General features: G+C 44.8%; 2 protein-coding genes across 25 annotated transcripts in view; one reads left to right on the plus strand and one right to left on the minus strand.

Annotated features, from left to right (window-relative positions):
- The window catches only part of naa25 (N-alpha-acetyltransferase 25, NatB auxiliary subunit), a 33,320-nt gene extending 18,398 nt beyond the window's left edge, over nucleotides 1-14,922 (plus strand). For both annotated transcript variants that reach the window (XM_085792502.1, XM_085792503.1), the window contains 11 exons: nucleotides 778-958; nucleotides 2,556-2,655; nucleotides 2,794-2,945; nucleotides 3,416-3,541; nucleotides 4,232-4,484; nucleotides 5,421-5,544; nucleotides 5,650-5,715; nucleotides 6,872-6,969; nucleotides 7,055-7,165; nucleotides 8,187-8,327; nucleotides 12,111-14,922. In XM_085792502.1, the coding sequence (XP_085648628.1) occupies nucleotides 778-958; nucleotides 2,556-2,655; nucleotides 2,794-2,945; nucleotides 3,416-3,541; nucleotides 4,232-4,484; nucleotides 5,421-5,544; nucleotides 5,650-5,715; nucleotides 6,872-6,969; nucleotides 7,055-7,165; nucleotides 8,187-8,327; nucleotides 12,111-12,233 (1,475 nt within the window). In that variant the 3' untranslated portion in view covers nucleotides 12,234-14,922. The remainder of the gene's footprint in view (nucleotides 1-777; nucleotides 959-2,555; nucleotides 2,656-2,793; nucleotides 2,946-3,415; nucleotides 3,542-4,231; nucleotides 4,485-5,420; nucleotides 5,545-5,649; nucleotides 5,716-6,871; nucleotides 6,970-7,054; nucleotides 7,166-8,186; nucleotides 8,328-12,110) is intronic.
- LOC146976732 (NLR family CARD domain-containing protein 3-like) overlaps nucleotides 14,707-21,419 on the minus strand; it is a 54,928-nt gene continuing 48,215 nt past the window's right edge. For 10 of the 23 annotated variants that reach the window (XM_085792487.1, XM_085792486.1, XM_085792479.1 and 7 more), the window contains 2 exons: nucleotides 19,128-19,301; nucleotides 18,105-18,416 (listed from right to left, as the gene is read on the minus strand). In XM_085792487.1, the coding sequence (XP_085648613.1) occupies nucleotides 18,131-18,416; nucleotides 19,128-19,301 (460 nt within the window). In that variant the 3' untranslated portion in view covers nucleotides 18,105-18,130. Of the gene's footprint in view, nucleotides 15,633-18,104; nucleotides 18,417-19,103; nucleotides 19,302-19,978; nucleotides 20,156-21,419 lie in introns of those variants that run through there. The other 13 variants (XM_085792482.1, XM_085792480.1, XM_085792477.1 and 10 more) reach the window with 13 other exon arrangements.

The raw sequence follows: 21,419 nt of genomic DNA on the forward strand, positions 1-21,419 counted from the left end.
CTAATGTGTTAAAAAAAAGAAAATAAAGTTTTCTCCTCCGAGGCAGCCGCGGCATAAAGATGCTCATCTGCCCCGTATGTGCATCTTCAACTCCATCTCTGCTCTGATTATCACCTGATGTTTAGTCTGACGACGCTGTGTGTCAGTGATGTGACTGTCTGACGGACAGAGAGCATTTATGCCCCGGCTGCTCTCTGTCCGTCACATAGATATACAGTATATACACGTATACAGAGTATATATATCTGTCCATCAGACATGACGTCATTTTATTTTTTATTACAGTATTCGGTTACCCGGGTACGACAAGGTTAGGATACTCGGTTAGAAAATTATTCGAAATGCCCATTAGGGCTGGGCCAAAAAAATGATTTTTATATAAATTTTTATATTAATTAATAATGATTTTTTTTTTCTGGTGATTTTTTTCAATTTTTTATTTTTTATTGTTATTTTTTTTTTGGGACGACCAATCTTTATTGTACGATCATGTATTCTGTGCCGTTACACTCAACAAAGTCAAACCGGCCTGAGGCAAACTGATGTGATATGTGTATTGTTTTTTGTAAATATGACTAATGATGTATTGTCAAGCAGGTTGAACCTGCTCTTGTTTAAGGACAGAAAATCACAATAATTGAAATATAAAATCACAATACTTGTTTAATCAGAATCGCAATTAAAATCGAATCGGGACCCAAAAATCGTTAGAGAATCGAATCGGCACAAAAGCGTATCGGCCCAGCCCTAGTCTCTAACCCTGTCTGTGTCTCCTAGGCGACGAGGACATGGTCTGGCTGGCCCTAGCGATGCTCCAGGAGGGCCTGTCCCACAGCGGCTCCAACGCTCAGTTCAAGCTGCTGCTGCTGCTGCTCTACTGTCGCCTCGGGGCCTTCGAGCCCGTCGTCGACCTCTACTCCAGCCTGGACGCCAAGCACGTGCAGCACGACACCATCGGGTCAGAGCGCACACACACACACACACACACACACACAGACACCTTTAATTACATGGAAGAGAGTTGTACATCCAGTAATAAACACGACCAAACAACTGAAGTGTTCATATATCTTAGAGTTAAAGGGACAGTATGTGACATTTACCCCCATCTAGCGGTACGGTTGCATGTCAGCACGTATTCTTGCTGTTGCGTTTACGTAAACTCGGGCAGAAGTCAGAAAAACAACACACGCTGCATGTATCAGGATAAACAAGCCTCTATGTAAACAAACGGTCCGCCAGCACGAGGCAAAACAATACAGGCGTGACAACATGTTGTCATGGCGATGTCGTATTGTTTACCCGACCCACGTTTTACCGGCTTTCTCTCGTCGAGTAAAATAACATCCAGTCGGTTTGCCGACGGCGTCACTCACGGCGTCATTCAGGTGTCTGACTGCACCTGAAGGCAACACCAGTGCCTCCGTCCTTCCTCACACTAGCTACACGGTGGTGACAGTTTTAACAGGCGCTGTCTGGAAAACTTTCTCCCCGAGCCGAGAAGCTCCGGCGGCCCGAGTTTGTGGTTACTGACGGCCACGGTGACGCTGAACGTAAAACATGGCGATTCAACATGGCAGAGAAGGTTCGGTGAACCCCCCCTGTATGTTTGTAACGACTTGTAACATCTCATTCTAAGGTACGAGAAAGCGCTCGTTTGTATGCGGGCGCGATTCCACTTCAGTGAAATACGTATTTATGAAAGCGATATTTGATTTTTGTCAATAAAAAGCCAATAAAGTCCCATACTGTCCCTTTAAAGAGATAGTTCAACATTTTGTCAAACTGGCCCATCACCATAACCCCTATAGTCATAGCAGTAGGTTCGTTACCTTTAATTGTCGGTGCAAGCTGTTTTTAGAACGGCGGAGCAGAGCCGTGAGCTGCTCAGAGCTACGCTACGGAGGCTCATTATGGGATTTCTTGGTTTCAAACTCATCAAACTCATCAAATACACAATCCAACAACTCCACAACGCTCTGGTGGACAAGTTGTGAGCTGCACATTCACCACGCTATGAGATAATAACACAACGTTACCACACAGAGTTGTTTTAGAGGGAAATACAGAGACTGATGATGAAAAACTGTCCCTGAAGGCAACGTGCATCAGTGGTTTTGCATGAATTTCCCTCTAAAACAACTCTGTGTGGTAACGTTGTGTTATTATCTCATAGCGTGGTGAATGTGCAGCTCACAACTTGTCCACCAGAGCGTTGTGGAGTTGTTGGATTGTGTATTTGATGAGTTTGATGATGAGGGAAACCAAGAAATCCCATAATGAGCCTCCGTAGGGTAGCTCTGAGCAGCTCACGGCTCTGCTCCGCCGTTCTAAAAATAGCTTGCACCATCAGTTTCTCCAAATGAAGCCTGTTTTTTCATCATTTACTAATCTACTAATCTAATCGTTGGTCATTAAACTCAGGATCTAGTTTGACTTGAGTCTGATTCTGTGTAAATGAACGTGAAGGAGATAAACTGCATCTGAGTGTTGCAGCTTTCTGGATCTCAGACTGACGTGTTGGACCTTGTTCCTCTTGTTGTCCCCTTGTGCAGGTTTCTGTTGACGCGCTACGCTGAGTCTCTGGGTCAGTTCGCTGCAGCTTCACAGTCCTGCAACTTCTCCCTCAGGTTCTTCCACTCAAACCAGAAAGATGTGAGTTGATCCCAGCAGCTGGTCTGGTCTGACATTTGGACTGGGGGGGGGCAAACTTTTGCATGATGACACTGTATTTATATTTATTATCGTTGGTCTGTGTGTGTCTCTCTGTGTGTGTGTGTGTGTGTGTGTCAGACCTCAGAGTACATCATCCAGGCCTACAAGTACGGAGCCTTTGAGAAGATCCCAGAGTTCATCGCCCTCAGGAACAGACTCAACCAGTCGCTGCACTTCGCTCAAGTCCGAACGGAGAGGATGCTGCTGGACCTGTTCCTAGAGGCTGACATGTAGGACGCACACAGACACACAACACACACACACACAGACACACAACACACAGACACACACACAGACATAGATATCAGACACATAGATATCTGTGAACAAACCAACACAACAGGCCGGTTTGACTTTGTCGAGTGTAACGGCACAGAAAGAATACATGATCGTACAATAAAGATTGGTCGTCCCAAAAAAATAAAAATCGCCAGAAAAAAATTGCTATTAATATAAAAATCGTTTTTTTGGCCCAGCCCTAGTACGCAATGTAGACTGGTCAGATACTGGAGAGATTTATGAATCGGTACGACATCCGGGAATTTCATTCTCTCAGCAGTGTTCTAACTGTGTGTGTGTGTGTGTCTGTGTGTGTGTGTGTGTCTGTGTGTGTGTGTGTCTGTGTGTGTCTGTGTGTGTGTGTCTGTGTGTGTGTGTGTGTGTCTGTGTGTGTGTCTCTCTGTGTGTATTTCTCTGTCAGAGTTGTGAGTCTGGAGGAGAGTGTGAAGGCCATGTCTCTGTCGGCGGAGGAGGACGACATCCCCTGGGAAACCATGAGGGACAACAGAGACCTGACGGTCTTCACCTGCTGGGACCCTCAGGACAGGTAGGAGGGGGAGGGGCTTAGAGCAGGGGGAGGGGGAGGGGCTTAGAGGACAGAGAGGAGGGGGAGGGGCTTAGAGCAGGGGGAGGGGGAGGGGCTTAGAGGACAGAGAGGAGGGGGAGGGGCGGTTTTGCAAAAGAACTGACATCTCTGCATTGTTGGTGAATGAGCAGTGTGGTGTTTTCAATAATTTAAGGACATTTATAGATCACCCACGTTAATAGCATCATTGAGGACCCTTTACAGATAAACATTAACACATAGGTCAGTAAAAAAAAAACAGTTTTCTACATTAATGTTTCAATCTACATTTTGTAATAAACAAATTCTAAGTATAATCTGATATGACCAAGACACCTAAAAACAAAAACACGGCCGTTTTCATCAATTTACCAGCCAGTGGGCAACACACATACATTGGAGTGAATGGGTTTTCTGGGGCTGTTGCAATACCCACATCCTGCCACTAGGGGGCATGAGGCTTTAACCACGGGAGTCAACGGAGGTGTCCTTACTCTCTCTTACAGCGCTCTAGTAGCAGGGGGAGGGGCTTAGAGGACAGGTGTCCACTGGGAATACTGATATCCATCCTAACCTCCTCTTCCTTCTCTTCCTCCTCCTCCTCCTCCTCCTCTCTCCTCCTCTCTCCTCCTCTCTCCTCTTCCTCTTCTTCCTCCGCCCCCCCCCCTACAGAAAGCTGACGGAGGAGCAGCGGCGGCGCTCCCTGGAGGAGGAGACCGTGTGGTTGAGGATTCGCTCCCTGACGCTGCGGCTCCTCGCCCTATTGGCCGGGATGGGCCACGCCCCCTCGCAGCAGAACTCTGAGACGACCAATGAGAACGGAGTCGGAGAGAAGACGTCGTCGTCGTCGTCGCTCGGCGGTTTGTTGTCGCAGCTCCACCAGACGCTGCAGACGGCCAATCAGACGGCAGAGAAACACACACAGGTGAGGTCACCTGCTGTAGCGGTCAAACTGTAAGACGGTTTATTATTTTATTATTGTTCTAACTTTATTAAAACATTTCACTCTGTTTGATCCGCAGAATCAGAGCAGATTAATTAGTTATTCTTTCTTTTAATTATTATTATTGTTCCATAGATTTATTAACCCATTTGCTTGTGGTCCCAAAGTTACAACTCGTGGATTTTAACTTTACAATGTTATGCTTTGGCACAACTATGGGTCAAGTATAGTTGGGTCACACCCCAACAACAATAATAAAATGATGAAATTATCTATTTTATTATTGTATAATCAAAATCCACGACTTGTCACTTTAGTTTATTTGTTTCATTCATTGAAAAAAAGAAAAGAAAAACAGTCAAACACAAAAAAATATTAATAATGCAACTCCTGAATGAACGGGGGCAGAAAGAAGCAAACTTGTGTTTTATTAAAAACTGTCTCATCAAATAAAACTGAAACTGAACAGAGTTACATTTGCACATTTTACGTTTTGAAGATGTTAAACTCTTTGCAGAACATGTGAATGATAGAGACCGAATCGCCTTGTACTTCCGGGTAGAAAACCAGCATGTAATTTGAATGAGAACAATAGGAACGAACGAGAGTTTATATATATATATATATACAGTATATTGTGTTTTTCACGCCCTATCACCATTTAGACAATGATATAGTGACATGAAAAATGAGGTATACTGTATATAGCGAAACTCTTGTCTGTCACTATTGTTCTCATGCTGGTTTTCTACCAGAAGTAGATGTAAACAGGAGATTTATCCTATAAAACGTGTCACTATAGTGGTTATAGTATATATATATATATATATATATATATATATATATATATATATATATATATATATATATATGTAGTAGATGATGATGATGGTGATGATGATGTTTGTTGTGTTGTAGTACCCGTTCCTCGGCCCCCCCTCCACCCGTCTGGCTGCTGCTCTGTCCAGTGGAAGCTGCCAGTGTCAAGCTGCAGCGCTGCAGCTGTCTGTCCATCTGCAGGAGCTGGACGCCGTGGGGCTAGGTACAAATACATCCCATAATATCTCAGATACATCCCATAACATCAGATATTAAACCACAGAAACATGTGGATCATGTTGTAATGTTTGTGGTTGTTTCTCCTCAGACGAGTCGTCGGAGCTTCAGACTCAGATCTGTAACGGTTTCAAATCTTTAGTAGTTCAGCTTCAAGGTGAGTGAGGATGAGGATGAACGTTGTCCTGTCTGTCTCTCACCTGTCTCTCTCTGTCTCTCACCTGTCTCTCTCTGTCTCTCTCTGTCTCTCTCTGTCTCTCATTTCATTTCATTTCATTTATTTGTTTTCATTATTTGTAACGGGACTCTGCGTATTCATGAACATACAAAATGTAAACACACCAGATCCGTAGTCCCGCAGTTCACACAACAACAACAACAGTTATACAAGGAGGAGAATAAGAACAAAGTGGTACAAATACCATATCACAATATAGTATACGATATATCATACTGAAACAGTAGCTTCTGTCAGAAAGAGCAAGGAGTCGTAGTAAAATTAAGTGCATGTAAAAGGTGTCGTATAGCGCTGTTAAGATTCGTTAAAGTGCATCTGTAATAAAGTGCTGGTTTTTATAGTGCCTAGAGTAAAGTGCCTACTATTTTAATCTAAAACAAAGATTGTTTTGTCTCTCTGTCAGGGTTCTTACGGATCCTTAAAAAGTCTTAAAAGGCATTGAATTCATTAATCTAAAAACAAGGCCTTAATTGGCATTAAAATGTCTTCAATCAATTTTTCAAAGGTCCACTTGGTAAGTGGGATTTTATGATTGTAATTAGTCTCAAATCTCAAAATAATTGGTAACATTCTGACATAGAGAAGTTAGTGGCGGCCGTCAACGCTAAATTTCTCACCGCCACCAGCTCCTGAGTCAGTTTTTTTTTTTTTTTTCCGGACTTTTTATGCATTTATTTTGAAAGGACAGCTGGAAAGAGACACAATCCAATGTTCATGTAGCAGTCACAGTAAAATTGTCCCTAACCCTATGTAATTGATGTGGTGTATTTATTTGCTTGTTTTTTTTTCTGCATTTGTGTTTATTATGAAGTCGGTCTTAAATTTCATTTCTAGCGGCTTTAAAAAAGTCTTAAAAAGTCTTAAATTTAAGTTGTCTTAAGCTGTAGGAACCCTGCTCTGTGTCTCACCTGTCTGTCTCTGTCTCACCTGTGTCTCTTTCTCTCACCTGTCTTTCTCTCTTTCTTTCTGTCTCACCTGTGTCTCTTTCTCTCTGTATTTCTGTCTCACCTGTGTCTCTTTCTCTCTGTCTCTCTTTCTTTCTGTCTCACCTGTGTCTCTTTCTCTCTGTCCACAGAAATCCTGAATAAATGCAAAGGAGATGTATTGGAAATGAACGAGAGCAAATTAAAAACGCGGCCGTCGTTATTAGAAAACCTGGTCTTCTTTGTGGAGGTGAGAGCTCGCTGCTACACACACACACACAGACACACACTCTGTCTGTATAAGGTAGTAACCGTAACCATGGCGCTCTGTCCAGACGGTTTCCATAGTGCTGTGGACGGCTGCGTTCTGTGCCAAGGTCCTCCGGCCTCTGAAGAGCAGTCTACAGAAGAAGAAGAAGAAGAAAAAGGACTCCAACACGGCTCTGGTACGATGACGTCGTCCCCTCATCCTCTTGTTCACTGCAGGAAAATATCTTAGAAATGCATCGAAATTTATCACGGCTTCTGGTTGAAGATTAGACAGATTAGAATTTTACCATTTACATTTTTTTTTACATTTTACCATTTACCATAGAATTACAGTAATTCTCCTAACTTTCATGAGAAATGTGATTAACAATAAAAAAAAACACAGTATTTCTCAGATGGATCAGATGGTGTTCACCAGAAATGTCAACAAATATCCAACCAGACAATCCAGATATGATCATTAACTGGCACCTAAACCAAGGACAAACTTTTTAAAACATACTGTAATATACAGAGCCATTATAGGATGGAACCAGGGTTCAAAATTAGCGCCAGTCGCCAGTGGCGGCTAACTTTGATGCTTTGGCGAGTAAAGGAAGCCAGCTGACTGGCCACTCTGGCGAGTGAAAAAAATCCAACTACCTCGTTGTTGTTACTGTTCCTCCCGACCCGGCTGTGACGCTTGGGTTGTGAGCTGGTGTCGTGCAGATCTTAAGGCTCACAACATGCCGTATACCAATGATTTGTGACCGATTACAACGCTTGCGGTGCACCTGTGTTAACATGGATCAATTATAATACGTCCATGTATTTAACGGCAAAAAAAAGGCAAACAAACACTGCATATCTCCAAAATCAGGCAGGTTTCCAGGATGCCAAGTAGCTACTCATTTTAATTTAACAACTGCCGATGAGAACCGGTGTCAAAAAGGAAAAAAGGAAGTAAAAAAAACAATCTATCACGGACTTCATGATCGATTACCATGGCAACAAACAAAGCTTCGAAGCTTCGATTTTTTGGGGTCAGCCCTAGACCCCAGGAAGAATAGCTGATGTTATGACATCAGCCAATGGGGATCCTACAGTATATAAATAAACAAAATCCTCTGACGCCTGCTGCAGGTGGTGAACCCTGAGCTCACGGTGTGTGTGTGTGTCTCTGTGTGTCTCTGTGTGTCTCTGTGTGTGTGCGTGCAGCCGGTGGTGGTGTGTGGCTTCCAGGAGCTGACGGGGAGTCTGCAGGACCTTCTGACCCAGGTGTTGGAGCACATCAAGGGGCAGGAGAGCAACGTGACGGCCCTGAAGCTGGCTGCATTAACTCTGGAAGGATCCTCACAGGTTATACATCACTCTCTGTCTCTCTGTTTCTCTGTCTCTCTAGAAAACCTTTTATTGTTGTTTTTACAAAAGACAGAAGGCGTCAGGTTTAACTTTCACACAGATTCCATCCAGGCCACAGATCCAGATTCAACGCTTCAAATAAAACACAGGAGACGAGAAAATATACAAAGCTTTAAGCTTCTGTCAGACAAATACTTTTTTCCATCCATTGTCCACCGCTTTATCCGGTCCAGGTCGCGGGGGCAGCAGTCGGAGCAGGGATCCCCAGACTTCCCTCTCCCCGGACACTTCCTCCAGCTCTTCCAGGGGGACCCCAAGGCGTTCCCAGGACACTGGAGTGACGCAGTCACTCCAGTGTCCTGGGTCTTCCTCAGGGCCTCCTTGAGGGAGGAGCAGCGGCTCTACTCCGAGCTCCTCCCGGGTGACAGAGCTCCTCACCCTATCTCTAAGGGAGCGCCCCGCCACCCTGCGGAGGAAACTCATTTCGGCCGCTTGTATCCGGGATCCTGTCCTTTCGGTCATGACCCAGAGTTCATGACCGTAGGTGAGGGTGGGAACGTAGATCGACCGGTAAATCGAGAGCTTTGCCTTTTGGCTCAGCTCCTTCTTCACCACGACGGACCGATACAACGACCGCATTACTGCGGCCGCCGCACCGATCCGCCTATCGATCTCGCGCTCCGTTCTCCCCTCATGAGCAAGACCCCAAGATACTTAAACTCCTCCACCTGAGGCAGGAACTCTCCCCCAACCTGGAGGGTGCAAGCCACCTTTTTCCGGTGGAGAACCATGGCCTCGGACTTAGAGGTGCTGATTCTCATCCCAGCTGCTTCACACTCGGCTGCAAACCGCCCCAGTGCATGCTGAAGGTCCTGGCTCGAGGGAGCCAACAAGACCACATCATCTGCAAAAAGCAGAGATGAAATCAAGTGGCTCCCAAACCAGACCTCAGCAGAGGGCCTCCGACCCCATACTCTCGGAGCACCTCCCACAGGATGCCACGTGGGACACGGTCGAAAGCCTTCTCCAAGTCCACAAAACACATGTGGACTGGTTGGGCAAACTCCCATGCGCCCTCGAGCACCCTGCGGAGGGTGTAGAGCTGGTCCAGTGTTCCACGGCCAGGACAAAAACCGCATTGTTCCTCCTGAATCCGAGGTTCGACTATCGGCCGAATTCTCCTCTCCAGCACCCTGGAATAGACTTTCCCCGGGAGGCTGAGGAGTGTGATCCCCCGGTAGTTGGAACACACCCTCCGGTCCCCCTTTTTGAAGAGAGGGACCACCACCCCGGTCTGCCAGTCCAGAGGCACTGTCCCCGACTGCCACACGATGCTGCAGAGGCGTGTCAGCCACGACAGCCCCACAACATCCAGAGACTTGAGGTACTCAGGGCGGATCTCATCCACCCCCGGTGCCTTGCCACTGAGGAGCTTCTGGACTACCTCAGTGACTTCAGCTTGGGTGATGAATGAATCGACCTCTGAGTCCTCAGCCTCTGCTTCCTCTATGGAAGGCGTGTCAGTGGGATTGAGGAAATCCTCGAAGTATTCCTTCCACCGCCCGACGATATCCCCAGTCGAGGTCAACAGCTCCCCTCCTCCACTGTAAACAGTGTTGGCGGAGTTCTGCTTCCCCTTCCTGAGGCGCCGGATGGTTTGCCAGAATTTCCTCGAGGCTGACCGGTAGTCCTCCTCCATGGCCTCCCCGAACTTTTCCCAGACCCGAGTTTTTGCTTCCGTGACTCCTTCTTCAGCTTGACAGCATCCCTTACTTCCGGGGTCCACCACCGGGTTCGGGGATTGCCGCCGTGACAGGCGCCGGAGACCTTACGGCCACAGCTCCGGATGGCTGCGTCAACAATGGAAGTGGAGAACATGGTCCATTCAGACTCAATGTCTCCGGCCTCCCTCAGAATCCGGTCAAAGCTCTCCCGGAGGTGGGAGTTGAAGACCTCCCTGACAGGGGATTCTGCCAGACGTTCCCAGCAGACCCTCACGATACGCTTGGGTCTTCCAAGTCCTCCCATGTGGCATCCTGTGGGAGGAGCTCCGGGAGTATGGGGTCGTAGGCCCTCTGCTGAGGGCTGTACGGTCCCTGTATGACCGGAGCAGGAGCTTGGTTCGCATGGCGGCAGTAAGTCAGACCTGTTCCCGGTGCGTGTTGGACTCGGGCAGGGCTGCCCTTTGTCACCGGTTCTGTTCATTGTCTTTATGGACAGAATTTCTAGGTGCAGCCAAGGGCCGGAGGGGGTACGGTTCGGGAGCCACTTGATTTCATCTCTGCTTTTTGCGGATGATGTGGTCGTTTTTGCACCAGGTGGTGATGAGTTGACAGCTCAGCCCCTCTCTTCACCCGAGTGTCCAAGACAAACGGCCGGAGGTCAGATGACACGACTACAACGTCGATCATTGACCTCCGGCCTAGGGTGTCCTGGTGCCACGTGCACTGATGGACACCCTTATGCCTGAACATGGTGTTCATTATGGACAAACTGTGGCTAGCACAGAAATCCAATAACAAAACACCGCTCGGGTTCAGATTGGGGAGGCCGTTCCTCCCAATCACACCTCTCCAGGTAACACTGTCGCTGCCTAGTGAGCGTTGAAGTCCCCCAACAGAACGATGGAGTCCCCGGTTGGGGCACTTTCCAGCACCCCTCCCAGGGCCTCCAGGAAGGCCGGGTACTCTGCACTGCTGTTCGGCCCGTAGGCCGAGACAACAGTGAGAGACCTATCCCCGACCCGAAGGCGCAGGGAAACGACCCTCTCGTTCAGCGGGGAGAACTCCAACACATGGTGGCTGAGCTGGGGAGCTATGAGCAAGCCCACACCAGCTCGCCGCCTCTCACCGTGGGCAACTCCAGAGTGGAAGAGAGTCCAACCTCTCTCCAGGAGTTGGGTTCCAGAGCCCAGGCTGTGTGGAGGTGAGCCCGACTATCTCTAGCCGATACCGCTCAACCTCTCGCACGAGCTCAGGCTCTTCCCCCCCCAGCGAGGTGATATTCCCAGCTAGGTGACATCCATGTCCCTAAAACCAGAGTCGTTGTCCGGGGATCGGGTCGGCACCGGCCCCTTCTGAACGCTCCCGCAGTGGTGAGCCTACGGAAAGGCCGGCCCACGTCGCTCGTTCGGGCTTTTTTAATTTGTTTTGTTTTTATTCTTTATGATTTTGCTGCTCTTTTTCTTTCTTTCTTTCTTTCTTTCTTTCTTTCTTTCTTTCTTTCTTTCTTTCTTTCTGTTTTTCTTTTGTTCTTTCTGTCTTTCTGACTTTCTTTCAGTCTTTTTTCATTTCTTACTTTTTTCTTCCTTTCTGTTTTTCTTTTGTTCTTTCTTTCTGTCTTTCTTTCTTTTTTCTTTCTTCCTTTCTGACTTTCTTTCTTTCTTTTTTCTTTCTTTCTGTCTTTCTTTCTTTCTTTCTTCCTTCCTCTCTTTATTTCTTTCTTACTTTCTTTATGTCTTTACCTTTATTTATTCAGGGAGGGCCACTCCCTGACGCCCTGACGCCCTGATTTCAATAATTAAAACAGAACAATTCAACAGAACAATAAACTGAACATTCAGGGTGTCAACATAAAGCAACAATTCTGACAAACCATCAAATATTTGACATTTGTGAACAAAAATGATGACTGAGTGATGAAACGACTGCAGATTATTATTATTATACAGCATATACTTATATATATGTATATATGTGTGTGTGTGTGTGTGTGTGTGACTGTGTGTGTGTGTGTGTGCGTGCGTGTGTGTGTGTGCGTGTGTGTGTGCGTGCGCTGCAGGAGGAGGCGTCGTTTACGAAGGCTGCTATGGACAAGGTGCAGAGCAGTTACCTGCGCTCGCTACAGGAGCTGGGAGATCTGCTCAAGAAGAGAGTGGAAACTATAAAGAACCTCAAGATCTGAACCATGATGCATCACGCTGCCCCCCCCCCACAACCCCCCCACATTAAGATGACTCTACCCCCCCCAACATCAGCCCCCACTCCTCCTCCTCTTCCTCCTCTCAGCCCACTAGCTCCTCCTCCTCCTCCTCCTCCTCCTCGTCCCTCAGCGTTTGTGAAGCTTCTCCGTCTGGACCTCCTCCTCCTCCTCCTCCTCCTCCTCCTCCTCCTCTCTTCCTCTCACTCCGACACACACCTCTGGAACATTTGCAACTCTTATAGCACATAAGCTTGTAAGTAAAACTCATGAATTTATACCGCAGTTACACAAAACTACAACAACAACAAGGATGACAACGACTCGCTCCTTTAAAAGTCAATAGAGCAAATTAGGAGAAACAAGCAGCAGTTTTAGATGAACTAATCTAATAAATTATTGTACATAGTGAAGAGCAACTACCACCGTTCATTGACTGAATGAGAATATACGACACAATAAACCACTATACTGTTTGTTGGTCAGTTACGTTTCGTCTTTGTTCCTCACACACTCACTCGTCGCTCTGAGGACGAAACTCCTTCAGTGTTCGTCACCGTGGAGACGTGGACACTCGGCTACCAGCAGGAAGCAAAGCCTTCGCATTCAACTTTCTCATTCAGACATTGTTTTGTCTCGTGTGTGTGTGTGTGTGTTTTTGTTTTCTTTGTGTATCTTGTGTGTCGCTTTGTTATTGGAAGTGGAGCCACCTCTGTAGTCGCAGTATTATTATTATTATTATTATTATTATTATTATTATTATTATTATTATTATTATTATTATGATGAGCAATGTTGGTATGAGGTCGATCACCAGGACTTTGGAAAATATGAATTGTCTGTTTGTTTTTCCCCTTTTCTCTTCCTGTCCCGCTCCCTTTCGTTTGCTTTTCCCTTTTCCCTTTTACATGCCTCTTCCCCTTTTTATTTCCTCTCCCTTTTCCCTTCTGTCATTCCTTTTTCCCTGTCTTTTTGTTCCTTTTTCCCATAACTTTCCTTCACTACAAGTGGGGATTAGTTCAAGACAAAGAAGAAACTTTTCATTCTTTCCCTTTTCCCTTCCTGTCCTGTTCCCTTTTTTCCACTTGCCTTTTGTTTGCTTTTCCCCTTTCCCTTTTTTCTTTTATATCCTCTTCCCTTTCCCCTTTTCATTCCCTTTTTCTTTTCTTTGCCCATACTTTCCTTTTTCCCTTGTCCCATAACTTTCCTTTACCACAAGTGGGGATTGCTTCAACACAAAGAAGAAACTTCTCATCCCTTTTATTTTTTCCTTTCCTCTTTCATTTTGTTTGGTTTCCCCTTTTCCCCGTCTTTTTGCCTGCCCTTACTTTCCTTTTCCCCTTTTCCCTAAACTTTGCTTCAACACAAGTCCCCTTTTATTTCCCCTTTTCTTTTTATTTTCCGTTGTTTTCCCTCTTCCCCGTCTTTTTGCTTGCCCTTATTTTCCCTTTTCCCTCAACTTTGCTTCAACACGAGTCCCCTTTTCTTTTTCGTTTCCTTTTCCGTTGTTTTCCCTCTTCCCTGTCACTTTCCTTTCCTAATTGGGTTTTTTTTCCAGCACAAAGAAAGAGAGGACAATTGGGCATGAATCAAACACTCAGAATCCTTTGAGACTGGACTGATGATCGTTCTGTATGTGATTCATCTAATTATGAATGTCACCAACTCCGGGATGTTTTCTGTTTCCTCCGACTCTGTAGTCGAGCAGTGAGATAAAAGCATCAATATGCAACTACTTTATTTAAACGGGGTAAAAGGAACGAGACCCTGATAAGAACTTCTTCTTCCTCTTCGTGGGCAGAAATGGACCTGGTCTGCCAGATTCTAGACTTTATATTGCGACACATGAGTTCTGGTTCGGTCTTAGACCAGATCGCTGAGAGGATTCTGACCCAGGTCTGATTGTACATTTTGGGCCAACGTGCAGTTTTGTAGAATATGATGATGTTTGTTCTGGTGTGGCTCTTTCCTTCGGTCGTTTACGGCTCAAACCCACAGAGGTGCGTTTCCCAGACAGACATTGGACCTAATTGTAAATAAAAGTCTCGGCAGCCTTTTCAAAGAGCAGCGAGCGAGCGAGCGAGGACGTCGGTGTGTTTTTAAGAGCAGCTGCAGTAGAAACTATCAGATTTGTCCTGTGTTTTATGTTTTGTCATTCCCACCACCGACTCCAAACAACTTCATAGGCTTCGGCATCTTCTCAGTTTTGTGAAAAATGATGGTCTACTGTTAGGAATAACCAATGAATTATAATCTGCAAACAGTGAGGCCGTTTACAGATCTCACCCAGGAGCACTGACGGACGACTGCCACACTGCAGCTCGTTGTTTTCTTCTCTTTTTCTTTTACAATTTGAAGAATTTGGCAGAGCGATGTGAAACTGTGACACACGGTGAATCCTCCCCTCCCATCAGTCTTGTATATGCATACAATCACTATCACATCTGCTAACAAATGCCTTTTTCTGGTCTTTTTTTTTCTTTTTTTGAAGTGTTGAACCCATCTGTTTGAATGGAGAAGATGTTTGTGATCTGACCACATGTGTTGTTGAGGTTCAGAAAAATGGTTGACAATCTGGAGTGTCATCTCACCACCCTCTTTTGTTAGAAAATGGAAAACAGAAACACTGGAATGTCAAAGATTTTTTAAATAAAAAAGGTAAATGTGACATTTCTTCTGTTGTGCAGTGTCTCAACCTTTTTATTTTATATAAGAAAGAATTGATATTTATTATAGTCAACAAATAATCCATAGCTTTATTGACAGAAAATTAATCTGCAGTTGTTTATATCATCGTTTATTACTCTTGCAAAGGGCTTGAGAAATAAGAAAAAAATAAAACTTGAATAATGAAACTCTGAAATCATCTGGTTTCTTGGCATGAAACGTGATGTTTTAAACAGGTAGAGGTTAGAGAACAATGCTGAAGCCACGGTAAGTCAGAATTTTGATTAAATTTAATTGTAAAGCGAATTTCAAAATGGTCAAAAGGACGTTACTTGCGACCACAGAACAATTTAAAGATTAGTCCAGAGCCCATTAATGAACATCGAAAAAACAATAGATTCTTGAACAAAAACGAATCTAAACGTCCAGACGCTGCAGTTGGAGTATGGATGGTAGGAAATGACCTGGTCATAGGTGACCTGATATCTGAGGTAAACATCGATTACGAGTGGAAATGCCCTTTAAGTCCAGAGACACTGATGATGGTCTGTCAGGTCCAGAGGACACACAGGGACGATGGTGGACTGGACTCTGTGTGTGACAGTGGAGCTGTTCTTAGATCAGTTCAGACTGCAGCGCTGGAGTCTCCTCCACTTCCTCTGGTTCATCTGACAGGAACTGGTGAAGAAGCTGTGAACTCAATGTGAATCCATCCACCTACAGACACACAGACAGAGGAGAGGTGATGAATGACAGACTGTTGAGTCAGTGATGCAGCAGCCACTTCAGTCCTGTTCAGACCTAGGGCCTCATTTATCATTGTGGATACACCTTTTTTTACGCCATTTTCCCCCCGTTTTGTGCATACGCACTTTCTCCGCCAAATTTGGGATTTATCAAACCAAAACCTGACGGGGAAAAGTGCGGACATTTACACCCATTTTGACCCTGGCGTACCGTGATTTACGCCTTTTTTGAGGAACAGGAGGAATTGGCGACACCGTTGCTGAGTCAGAGAACTGCAGTGTGAGAGGGAGAGAGGAGCGGAGTACATTTAGAAGAGCACAGTAGGATTTTATTAAGTAATTGTGGTAGTGGTGGACCGTTGATGCTGGCAATCCAACCCGCTCTATAATAACACTAGGCTCTATGTTAATTGAAAAACAGAGCGGATTGTGGATTTTGCTTTTTTGATTAGGATATGTGTGTGACGTCTGACAAGGATCAAACCATCCAAGTTTAAAAACACATCGGCAGCAGCACAAACTGATCTGCAGCCTAGACTGTTATTATTCTGTCACCTGAGTTAACGAGGTGCACGTGTGTTTGGAGCTGACGAGAGAATAAAGAGTGAGACAACGCGGCCCTGAGGAGGAACTGTGAAGGGCTGTAATGGAAAATGACCTAAACCGAGTCCAGTAGAGCTGTAACTGTGTAGTGGAAAGGCGTTCAAAGTAATGGTAACTATCGTCCTGCTTCCTACATTGTTTTAACATCTAGGTAAAAAAAAAAAAAAAAAGATTTTCTGGGATAAAGGGACAGATTACATAAGATTCTTCTTCTTTCTGCTCCCTTTTGTTGAGATTTGGGAGGTTTTTGTTTTTATTGTAGCTTATTAAAGTGCAAGATCATTTTTCTGACTGAGTTATTTCCCGTGTATCTGCTTTCGGAGAAGCGGAGAAGTTCCGCTTCTTTCCCCCGCCCTCCGCCCGTTGTCTCCGTTGTCACTTTGTTGTCACTTGTTGCTGCACCACAGAGAGCACATGGCTAATTAAATATGCACGTGCTGACCATATATAGTTGTATATAGGCGTTGTGTACTCACAACTCTCCGCAATAAATCACACCAGACCCAAGAATGGTGCACACGTGAACACACCTCTTACCCCACCCCCGGAACGCCTATATACAACTATATATGGTCAGCACGTGCATATTTAATTAGCCATGTGCGCTCTGTGGCGCAGCAACAAAGTGACAACGGAGACAACGGGCGGAGGGCGGGGGAAAGAAGCGGAACTTCTCCGCTTCTCCGAAAGCAGATACACGGGCAATAAATCAGTCAGAAAAATGATCTTGCACTTTAATAAGCTACAATAAAAACAAAAACCTCCCAAATCTCAACAAAAGGGAGCAGAAAGAAGAAGAATCTCATGTAATCTGTCCCTTTATCCCAGAAAATCTTTTTTTTTTTTTTACCTAGATGTTAAAACAATGTAGGAAGCAGGACGATAGTTACCATTACTTTGCACGCCTTTCCACTACACAGTTACAGCTCTACTGGACTCGGTTTGGGTCATTTTCCATTACAGCTGAGTCCTTCACAGTTCCTCCTCAGGTGTCTCACTCTTTATTCTCTCCTCTCAGCTCCAAACACACGTGCACCTCGTTAACTCAGGTGACAGATTAATAACAGTCTCAGTAGCAGATCAGTGTGCGCTGCTGCCGGTGTGTTTTTAAACTTGGATGGTTTGATCCTTGTCAGACGTCACACACATATCCTAATCAAAAAAGCAAAATCCTCAATCCGCTCTGTTTATCAATTAACATAGAGCCTAGTGTTATTATAGAGCGGGTTGGATTGCCAGCAGCAACGGTCCACCACTACCACAATTACTTTTTAAAAAATCCTACTGTGCTCTCTAAATGTACTCCGCTCCTCTCTCCCTTTCACACTGCAGTTCTCTGACTCAGCAACGGTGTCGCCAATTCCTCCTGTTCCTCAAAACAGGTGTAAATCACGGTACGCCAGGGTCAAAATGGGTGTAAATGTCCGCACTTTTTCCCGTCAGGTTTTGGCTTGATAGATCCCAAATTTGGCGGAGAAAAGTGCGTACGCACAAAACGAGGGAAAAAGGGTGTAAAAAGAGGTGTATCCACAATGATAAATGAGGCCCCAGATGTGTCAGTTGTTGTTAGTCAGTAGTTGAGTGAGTGGACATTGGCCTGTAGTGAGAGTGAAGCCGTTTCCTGTAACATTGTGTAGAGAGGGGGGGTGGAACCACCTTCACACCTTTTCACACTGTATTGCTGTGTCTTCATTAACAACATGGATTTAGTCAATCTGATAGGAGTGATAGATGCAACAGGACGTCTGGCTCCTACTTCCTGGTTTCATCCTAACACCTTTACCTGATGCTGGAACATTTAGACCTTCAGCTATGGCATCCTGTCTAGATGTGTCTGTCTATATGTCTAAATGTCTGGTTGTGGATCTAAGTTACATGATGAAAGAAACAAACTCCAGAAACCAGATAAACTGCCCAGAAACACTTTTCCTTCATGAGTTGATTGATCTGGAGGGAAACAGCTACAGACTTGACTGACCTCAGAGACTTCAGTCTACAGTCTGGACTCTTCTGGAGATCACACAGATCCTTCAGGTCTGAATCCTGCAGGCCGTTGTACCTCAGGTCCAGTTCTCTCAGGTGGGAGGGGTTGGACTTTAGAGCTGAGACCAGAGAAGAACAGCTGATCTTTGACAACCAGCAGCGCTCCAATCTGAATAAAGAATAAAAGAAGAACAACATTCATTCACCTCTTCATGTCAAAACTGATCGTTGCTGCTGACCTCAGGACAGTCTGTCAATATAGAATCAATATCTGATCAGACAGATCACTGACTAAACACTGACTCCAATACTTTGATTCAGGACTGAACTGGATCAAAGTCTAAAGGTCCAGTCCTGATCCAGGACTAAGGTCTTTCTTGGTCCTGGTCTCAGGAAACTAAAACTACACACATTCAGCTGAACACACACCTGTTGACAACCCCCCCACACACACACACGCACACACGCACACACGCGCACACACACACACACACACACACACACACACACACACACACACACACACACACACACACACACACACACACACACACACACACATCTTATGTGATGGCTTCAGACCAGTCAGTCTTTATTCAGTCAAACGCTCCGACTTTAAGATCAGATTCAAATCATCTCTGTGAACAAAATGAAGTCAAGTGAACAGACATTATTGATCAGACTGAGTGAAATGATCTGAAAGTGAAGAGTCATTGTCAGTGTGAGAGAAGAACAAGTGGAAACATGAGACAACAACTATTTCAAACGTCCTTCATTCATCACATCAAAATCAATGATTCAAGTTCTGAGTGGAGATCAATCAGGTTCAGTTGTGGATCAAAGATCTAAGATCTACAACAGTAACAGTCAGTGAACTGACCTCAGAGTCTCCAGTCTACAGTCTGGACTCTCCAGAAAACCACTCAGATCCTTCACTCCTGAATCCTGCAGGTTGTTTCCACCCAGGTCCAGGTGTCTCAGGTGGGAGGGGTTGGACTTCAGAGCTGACACCAGAGAAGAACAGCTGATCTCTGACAACCGGCAGCTCAACAATCTGAATAAAGAATAACAGATGTAGATCAGATCAGTGGTAATGGATCAGATGTGTCCTGATCAATGATCAGTGTCTAAATGAGTAGAGGGACTTTGTCCTTCTGTTCTTGTGTTCTTCTGTTATTGGGCCTCAAAGAGCCTGAGCCCTATCAGAGCCTTTCAGACACATGTCACATCTACAGTGGAAGGACAATCAGCTCTTTGTGGAACATTGAAGCCTGTAAATCTGTTTGAACAGACACCAAGAATAAAATGATCAACAGTGAAAATGAACACAATAGATTCTGTTTTCAAGAACCAGCTGGAAATCAACTGGAACCTTAGAAACCTTTGATGTTTCCAGAAATCTCCAATCTGCTGCCGTTCATCATCATCACTGATGTGACTTCAGCTTGGTGAAATATTTGTTGAAGCTTCTGTCATGTTCAAATCAGCAGCAGAACATCTGTGAGTTTGATCCTCATCAAGTTTCTGGTTTGAAGATCAAAATCTAGATGATAAAAACCAGAGAACTTGTCTCCATCACAAACACTGACTGGTCTCTCCTTCTTCTTGTAGTAATAAACACTGAGTCCTTTCTCTTCTCCAGCTCTTTGTTGAAATCCTCAACCAATGAACAAGTGAAACTTCAAACATTTGACCTGAATACAGACAAAACACTACGACAGACAAACTGACCTCAGAGTCTCCAGTCTACAGTTTGGACTCTCCAGTCCAGCACACAGAACCTCCACTCCTGAATCCTGCAGGTTCCTGTTGTCACTCAGGTCCAGGTGTGTCAGGTGGGAGGGGTCGGACTTCAGAGCTGAGGCCACGACTTCACAGTGAGTCTCTGAGAGTCCACAGCCACATAGTCTGTGATTAGAGAAAACATCAAATCTGTTCAAATAAAACTCTGATGTAAATAGTGAAAATCCAGTTGGTGCATGTGATGGTGGGACATGATGATGGGATGGTTCAGCTCATCTTCTCTCACTGAGATGATCCTCATGGCTCGGTCCTGCACCTGATTGGCTGGGCCCTTTTTAAATAGAGTCTATTTCCTCCTGAAGGAGCTCTGAGGCTTCCTCTTCTTTAATTCTATTCAACAATAACATCCAATCATATCACTAGATTTCAGTCCTGAGCTACAATAACATTCATGATCTTTGTCACTGCAACAAGGTGGTAACTGCAGACATAGGCGTCATTTACGCTGGGGACGCTGGGGACATGTCCCCACCACTTTTTGTCAAGAACAATTTTGTCCCCACCACAAAATTAACGTAACATTATCCTAAAGAAGAATGGCGAAAAAACGTTGATAAACTATGACAAAATAGGCATCTGAAATAGTGTGCACGGCGCAGAGCTTCTGCCGGAGCCGACTCGCAACAATGTAGCTTACATTTAGTTACTTTTGGATTACTTTAATACCAAAGATGCAAATTCAGTCACGCAGCCATCACGCATCAATCCACGCAGAGGAAACAGGAAATGAAACGCACCGAGCATTCGCTAAATTTCAAAATAAAACACAATGGATAAACTCTCGATTGTAAATCATCACTTTAACATTAGTGACAGCCGCCGGCACAAACCACGAGTTTGGGGGGGGTCACAACAAACAGGTTTGAGGTAAACAATGGTTTACACTTTGCACAGATAAGTCTTAAAGTGTGTATTGCAACACCTTCTCATCACAATCCACATTAATTTACAGCACAGATCAGCTGTTATTAAAACCCAACTCATCAATAACAGGATCTGATATTGGACCACTGCTCACATTAGCTACACAACAACAACCGTTAACAATTAATCCACACTCAAACCAAAGCAACAATAATGTTAACTGTACTCAACAAGCTATTATTACAAGGTTTACAACAAATATGACAGACAACCCGCGCTGTGTGTGTGTGTGTGTGCCAGAGGTGGCAAGTAACGAAGTACAAATACTTCGTTACTGTACTTAAGTAGATTTTTCAGGTATCTGTACTTTACTTGAGTATTTATTTTTTTGACGACTTTTTACTTTTACTCCCTACATTTATACGCAAAAATATGTACTTTCTACTCCTTACATTGTAAAAACAGGCTCGTTACTTTTTTTTTGACACGACGTAAAAGCACCGGG

Source organism: Trachurus japonicus, chromosome 12, assembly GCF_045865225.1.
Source record: "Trachurus japonicus isolate A0001 chromosome 12, Traja_1.0".
Taxonomy (NCBI): domain Eukaryota; kingdom Metazoa; phylum Chordata; class Actinopteri; order Carangiformes; family Carangidae; genus Trachurus; species Trachurus japonicus.